This window comes from Lissotriton vulgaris, chromosome 7, assembly GCF_964263255.1.
Source record: "Lissotriton vulgaris chromosome 7, aLisVul1.2, whole genome shotgun sequence".
Lineage (NCBI taxonomy): Eukaryota > Metazoa > Chordata > Amphibia > Caudata > Salamandridae > Lissotriton > Lissotriton vulgaris.
The window spans coordinates 66,668,369-66,676,385 of record NC_141695.1 but is presented as its reverse complement, the minus strand read 5'-3'; the positions used below and the strand labels follow the sequence as shown (position 1 = coordinate 66,676,385).

General features: G+C 41.6%; 1 protein-coding gene across 1 annotated transcript; it reads left to right on the top strand.

The window, feature by feature from the left end:
* Positions 1-680: 680 nt before the first annotated feature.
* Positions 681-1,616, top strand: LOC147700750 (olfactory receptor 5V1-like). Its single transcript, XM_086929213.1, has one exon. It carries the CDS (start codon positions 681-683, stop codon positions 1,614-1,616), a length of 936 nt encoding a protein of 311 aa, XP_086785339.1.
* The last annotated feature ends 6,401 nt before the right edge of the window (positions 1,617-8,017 follow it).

Sequence of the window (8,017 nt, the reverse complement as noted above, 5' to 3'; positions counted from 1 at the left end):
GAACACAGAATACATGAATGCACTGTATACCACTTATCTCTACTCTATCCCGATTACTTTATTTTTAACTATTGAATTAATGTTAAGCAGAACGAACAGCTTAGCAAAGGCAGCTGAGCCAAGCTTCATGACTGCGGTTACACAGAGCAGCCATTTTACTTCTAGTACGCAGAAGCAAAATTTACCCTCCAAGCGAAAGATACGTCATGTCACGTGAGTGAGACAGACGCATGCGCAGTAAGAAATCCCGCGTAGCAGCAGACATTTTATTTGCAAGCGGATTTACATTAATAGAAACACATATGCAAGCTTCTTTTAGATACCCAATATTTTTTGAAAGGCAATATTAATTTCACAAACATGTTGATTAATGTATTAACGTTATGTCGAGAGGACTGATTACATGCAAGTCACATTTTGTGAGAATCCTTGCTCCATCATAGCTTTTGTGCCCCTAAATGGATGAAATGGAAGACCAATCAGCTGCTGCATTAATACATTATTAAGTCTAAAGCATTTGCTTTATCATGGTGTTTGATGTGTTTATCATTGATAATGCAACAGATTTGATAAATGATTGTGTACCTTTTCATTACGCTTCTTATCATACCCTTTATTGAAATGTGTTTCATTTATTTTCAGGTTGCCTGTGAATCCAGTTCAGCTGTATCACTGAACAGATGGGAGCCGAAAATCAGAGCTCAATAAACTATTTCTTGATTGTGGGATTTTCAGAATTTCCAAAGCTTCAAGTTCCACTCTTTGTTGCATTTTTACTAATTTACCTGGTCACTCTGTCAGGAAACCTTCTTATTATGTTAACAGTTTATGCTAACTCACATCTGCACACTCCCATGCACTTCTTCCTCACAAATTTGTCTGTCATCGATATCTGTTACATTTCAGTCCCTTTTTCTCAGATCCTGGCTTGCTTCTTCAGGGAGGCAGTGTATATTTCTATGCCTAAGTGCTTAATGCAGTTGTATTTTTTCTTGGGTGTGGTAGCTACAGAATTTGCAATGCTTGCAGTCATGGCCTATGATCGATATGTAGCCATCTGCAACCCCTTGAGATATTTGACCATTATGAGTAAGTGTGTGTGCATGCAGTTAGCAGCAGGAAGCTGGATTGCTGGTTTTTTGGTCACTCTAGGTCACACTGTCCTTATTTCCAGGCTCTCCTTCTGTGAGAACCACACACTCAATCACTTCTTTTGTGATATAACAGCTCTGCTGAAGATTTCTTGCACCAGTACTCACAGTGTTGAGTATTATATCTTTACAGTTGGGAATTTATATACAATGACAACATTTATTTCAATCATCACATCATATGTCAAAATCACTTTGTCCATCCTGAAAATTAAGATTAAAGGGGGGAGGCACAAGGCCCTCTCAACATGTTCCTCCCACCTCACTGTTGTTATTTTATTCTACGGATCCCTTTGTGCCACATATTTGCGACCAACATCAACATATTCAATGAAAGAGAACAAGATTGTGTCTTTGATCTACTTAACTCTTACTCCTTTGTGCAACCCCATCATATACAGTCTGTGCAATACAGCATTTAAAAATACCCTGAAAAACAACAAGAACACACCAGTTGTAAAATAAGTCTTGTGATGTCAGTGATGGTAAAACGACGTTACTGTCCATTGGAAAATCATGTTTTCAAAGTTTAAGGTAACACAGTGTTACAAGTTATTAGAATAATCTCCATCGTGTGTATTATTTCCACCATTAAAATTTGCTTCCTTTATCTGTTTTGTACTGAAGAATGAATGTGCTTTCAATTTGTATGTACATAGTGATTTTCTTTTTCTGAAACCACATATTAACCAAATATTAAATAAAAAAGTGCATCTTGGGATGAAATGAAATGACTTATCTAAAACATTATTAAGAATAAGATAAAAAATAACGTTTTATATATTTCATTAGTTCAAATGTTGAAAAGGTAATTTATTATTGAGATTATATGAACATTATATTGACACCTACGTGAATTAGATATATTATGGAAATGTTTCTATTGAAATGCGCTTAACAATTGTCAACGACTGGTAGTTATTTCGGACAAGACTACAGCTTAAAATATAATTAGAGTGTCTTCTCAGTGGTTGGATTGTTGTCTATTTAAACATAATGTTACTCCACTGATGTGAAAGCACAGGGCTTCCCTTATTTAAAAAATAGGCCTCTTAAAAACCCCAATGTAGATCAATTGAGTTTTAAAGGTATCATTTTTGAAACAAGATACAAACTGAAAACATATGAATTTATTTTCCGCAGTAAACATCGTAGTAGAAATATATTCATATTTTAATTCACAAATTGGACGTTTATTTAAAAAAAATGTAAAGCAGCTAGAGATGGTAGTAAACAGTTGACGCTTTTTTAGGTAAGGACCCAGGAGCCATATGTATCAAAATTGTCTTTTGTGATTCTCAAATAGCGATTTTTTTTGGCGAATCGCTATTTGAGAATCGCAAAATGCTATGTCTGTAGGTTTTGCAATACATTTTGCGAATCCTACATATTCCTTAATTGTGAATTTCAAATTATGATTCGCAATTAAGGAATACCTCCCCACTCATTCCTATGGGCCTACAGGCCCATAGGAATGAACAAGAAGACATTCTCTATTTGCGATTCTCAATTAGAGAATTGCAAATTAAGAAGGCAATTTCAAGGGTGCAAGGGTGTCAAAAGGACACCCTGTTGCACCCCTGAAATAAGCATGGGTGCACATGTGACACACATACATGCCCTAAGAGCATGTATGTGCGTCACATGGCACTAAGAAAAATGCAAAAAAGTGCATTTTTCAAAGAAATTGCGAATTACCACCAACTGGAAGTTGGTGGTAATTTGCCATTCCTTAAGGTGAAACTGCACTTTTTAGGTGCTTCTTACATTGCATTTAAGGAATCGCAAAACTTGCAATTCTTAAAATACAATTGCAAAATAAGGAATCGCAAATTTTGCGATTCTTTATTTTGCACGCAGATTTGCATCATACATACCATTTAGCAAAAATGCGATCGCAAACGTCGAAATTCTGCGAATTTCGGCATTTGCGATCGCATTTTTGCTTGATACATATGGCCCCAGATCTTTAAGATTTGTAGGGTGGTGGGTTTTGTTCCCTTTCAGGGTTCACGTCAGGCAAATTGCTGTTGATTAATATTCCTGCTTTGAGGGCAGATCGAATGGGGGATGTCAGATCTGTAGCAGTAATAACTGCACTGCTATTTATAGATTTCTGCTTGAGAATTCCACAGCTCTGTTCCATAATAGGAGGATAGATCATCATTCTTCAAAGCAAGGATAAGCCGGGTGAATGGAGGCCTCCTCTTTCGCGTAGTTTGCGAAGCTTGCGCTACTGCGCTCTACGCAAATTGCACATAGCACAGTGCAAACACACGCAGCATAGCGTCACGGTCATTTTTTGCTTGCTCGTGATCCTCAACGTCAAGTTCGCATCTGCGAGCGGGCAAAATGACATACCGGCGAGACTTTTTCCTTGTTCGCGATCAGCAACATCAGCAACTTCAAGTTGCTTATCGCGAGCGTGGAAAATAAACCTCCCGGCGAGATTCACAAGGCGGGATGTCAGGTTTCTCATTGCGAGTGGTCGCGTATGCTTGAGTGGCAGAAAACAACAGCTCGCACTGTGTAAGATGTCGATTTCAATGATTGCACAGTGCGGACAAGCATCCGGCACTGTGCAATCATCGTGAACAGCGCACTACGCAGTTTGCGTAGTGCTACGCATATCTCGCATAGTGTGTAGTGTACTTCGAGTTCCTAGGCATAGCACTACTATGTGAACGACGCCCAGGGTTAATTAAAATATCACAATAAGTGTTACTTTTTTAAACAATACACTTTCTGAAGAATAATAAAAACATTTTAATATTTAAATTATTACAAAATAAAAACAAACAATGTTAAATTATAATACAAAAATAATAAACATGAATCCAGTTTAACCAACATTAGGGATAATATGTGAATTGTTAATTTACTTTTCACACTTCAAACTATGCAAAAATAGTAGAAAAGTTAGACTCAGCTAAGGTTTACTATGAAACAGCGGGGGAAGTGTTGTGCTTCTGAGAGATTACATAAAATATTCCAACAGCTAATAATTTAAAAAAACAATACCGAATAATTGTTGGTTACATCATATTATTCATAAAAAAATCCATACTGTTTTATTTTAGTAAAAAAAATTAAAAGCACTAAATAATATTTTAAGAACTATACGTAATTCAAATTACATTTTGTTCCTAAAAAAACAACAGTAAAAGAAAAAACATTAATGAAATGAAATGAAAAATTGCACTTGTATAGCGCATAACTACCCGGAGGCCTCACAGCGCTTGTGACTGATTACTTAACGCGAGCTCAGGGTAGTTCAGCAGGTTTTAGCAAACACGTGCGTTTTCAAAGCTTTCCTAAAAGACATATGGTTGCTGTTTTCTCGAAGAGAGAGGGGGAGGGAGTTCCAAAGTCTGGCCGCAGTGTGGGAAAAGGAGCGGCCTCCCCAACGGGCTTTGTTGATTTTGATGGAAGTTGCCAGCTGAAGGGTACAAGAGCGAAGGGAGCGGGACGGGACATAAGGCGTGACCATAGGATGTAAAATTGCGGGGCCTGTTCGATGGAAGGATTTGTGCAGGATGCACATAGCCTTGAAATGTACTCTTGCTGCCACTGGGAGCCAGTGAAGCTCCTTTAGGGCATTCTTCGCTGACTGCCAGCGGGGTAGATTGTAGAGTAGGCGGGCAGCGCTATTTTGTGTGACTTGGGGTTTCTGTATGGCAGGAGCCGGGGCTCCCATATAAAGAGCATTCCCATAATCCAGGCGGGAGAGTATCAGGGCCTGGACCATGACCCTCCTCGCCTGGAATGGGAGCAGAGGGAGCACCTTGCGCAACATCCTCATTAGCCAAAAACAAGTGGAAGCGGTCTTGGTGGCTTGGACCGAGAAATCAAGTGCTTTGTCAAGCCAGATCCCAAGGCTTTTTATCTGGGACTTGGGGACGGGGGGCGGGCCCAAACATGGTGGCCAGATGGATGCAAGGGCAGAGGGGGAAGAATTGCCCAATAGGATGATATCTGTCTTCTCCCCGTTAAGCTTTAGACAGGAAGAGCGCATCCACCTGGCAACAGCCTCTAGACAGGGACCTAAGGTGGTGGACGATCCCTCAGAGTGGTCTAAAGAGACCACCAGTTAGGTATCGTCCGCGTAGGTGACAATACGCACACCAAAGGGATGGACTATCCTGTCTAGAGGTTCCATGTAGGCATTAAAAAGGGTAGGGCTCAGGGAGGAGCCCTGGGGAACCCAGCACCTAAGTGGGTGTTTGGGAGAGGCCACCTCACCCTCAAAGACCTGAAAGAATCGTTCATCCAGGAAGGATGTCAGCCATTCTAGGACTGCGCCCGACACGCCCATGCCCGCCAGTCGTTGTAATAGCGTGGCATGGTTAACCGTGTGGAACGGGGCGCTGAGATCCAATAAAATAATGGCGACTTTTCCTCCCCGGTCCAACACTGCTCTCGCTTCTTCCGTTACCGCTAGGAGGGCGGTTTTGGTTCCGTGCTGAGGGCGGAACCCTGTCTGAGAGGCACGCAGCAGACTATTGGACTCCAGATAGTCCACTAAGGTGTTATTGACGTGCCTCTCAAGCAGTTTGCTCAGCCTCGGAAGTAAAGAAATAGGGCGGTAGTTGGCCAGGTTGCTCTGGTCCAGGGTGGGCTTTTTCAACAAAGCCTTCACCATCGCACACTTCCATGGTGGTGGAACAGATTTAGGGGTGATGGATGTATTAAGAACATCTAAGATAACCGGACGGATAACGTCCATGGCCTTGATAAGGATCTGAGGGGGTGCTGGATCATTGGGGGAACCAGAGGGGATCCTAGGGATTAGTCTTTCTAGTCCAGGGGTGTCAAGAAGTGGAATTTTGTCAAGCATACAGGGGACAGAGGAGTCAGAGATTGTAGGAGAGGTGGGTTCCATATCATTCGTACTGAATGAGGAGTATATGGCCTGGATTTTTTGGGAGAAAAAAACGGCCAAATCATTACAGCGATTTTGGGCGCCTTCAAAAGAGGGACGCTCGGCGAGAGGAGAGATAAGGGATTTAACTATTTTAAAAATTTCCTTGGGGGCATTTGCAGCCGATTTAATTTTCCCTTCATAGAAAAGAACTTGTGCCGCCTTTATCTCCCTTTTGTAGAGCTTTATAGCAGCCCTGTACTCAGCCTTTCTAGTTTGGGAGTGATCCTGCCTCCAGGCTCTCTCAAGTCTACGGCAGGTTTGTTTCATGAATCTAAGAGCAGGTGTATACCATGGGGCAACTTTGGGTCGTCTTATAGATTTACAAGAGTGTTTTGGAAAAACCTGATCAAGAGTACTAGAGATCCAATTATCAAAATTATTAGTGGCCGTATTGGGATTAGTTGCCTTCCTGGGTGGATCTCTGGCAAGGGCGGCTTCCCAATCGGGAAGGGGAAGTGAGGGAAATTTCCTTCCCTGGTGCTTGGCGAAATTTGGAGAGGAAGGAGGGGAATTGGTACGCCAGGTGAGAGGTATTAAAAAATGGTCAGTCCAGGGTAATGGTATGGGGGTCTCCACAGTAAGATTGTCTAGGTTACTGTAGATGTGATCAAGGAGATGTCCTCTATTATGTGTTGCATGGAAGACCTTTGAAATAATGAATACAACATTTAATTTAAACTATAGCTTACATATTACCAATTATATTTAAAAAAATGCACTTGACAAACATTAATAAAAGCATTTACCAATAAAATACCATTATCTAAAAAAAGAATGTAGGGGGTTGATTATGATGATGGTGGGTCTGACATGGAAGGCCTGTTTGAGTCAGTGCCACAGACATCTGCCTTCAGCGGTCCACTCATCCTATTAGGATGCAGTCAAGTCGGCAGCTACCTAGAACACTACTCTGATCACTGCAGGCAGCTCTGGTGAATGGTTCCACACGGAGATGGCTCTCTAAAAAATTACTTTGCGGCATGTGGCGGACTCCACTCTGTTGCCTTTATCTGCTGTTGGGCTTCGTTGTCCAATCAAGTTGTTGTACTGGTGCTGGTAAGGCTAACCAGCATCACTTTTTTATCATTGTTGACTCACCTGAAATATACGATTCTGCCTGGGCAAAATGCGCAAAAGGCGCCTAGAATCTTGCGAGATTCTAGGCACCTTTCGCACAGTGGTTACAGCAAAAATTGAAAATGAATAACAATCTTCTGGAACTATTTTGAAACCCCTCTGCTGTTTTTATTCGCTGTACATAATTGTTCACTATACACCTTGCACCATCCACGCTGCTCTCACTGTCACCTGTGTCACCGTAGTGTCACTCACTTTGCACTTTTGCACCTTGTACAACCTTGGGCTGTCACGTATTATTTAATAATTGCAGTGTTGATATTAACTGTCCCAGTCAGAGTGAACAGCAGTTAACCCCTTAAACATAGCTGATCAATTATCTTGATATATTCCATAGATGCTCTGATATAAGATCTATGGCCTCTCCAGATCAAGGAGATTAATTATTTTCCTTAACTGACGAATCTAAAGGTTCGGGGCCGAGCAAAGACCTCTCCAAAGAGGGATTATACTCTGGAGGGTCCGACAGGAGTACAGGCAAGGGGGCAAAACCGCTCAGCACACAAAAGTACCCAGTAAGGACGCGAAAAGCAAGTAGTAGTTTCTCTAACATGGGCACTGCTCCCTCCACCGGCAATACTGCAATTTTAGTTGTTCCTCAGCAACTGATGTGGCACTATTACACTACTCAACAGGTGTACGACAAGGCGATGAGTCAGCCCTTAGAGCAGGCTACTGTGACTTCTCCAGAACTCTCTACCGTGGAACTTATCTATAGTACAGTAAAACATGTACAGGGGAAAGCCAGAGCAGAAACTCACAAGGCTCACTTAGCTACAAAAAAATCCAAGGGGAATTTGCAAGG

Excerpts from the sequence above, each read along its gene's own strand:
- LOC147700750 (XM_086929213.1), top strand. The coding sequence starts at position 681 with ATGGGAGCCGAAAATCAGAGCTCAATAAACTATTTCTTGATTGTGGGA.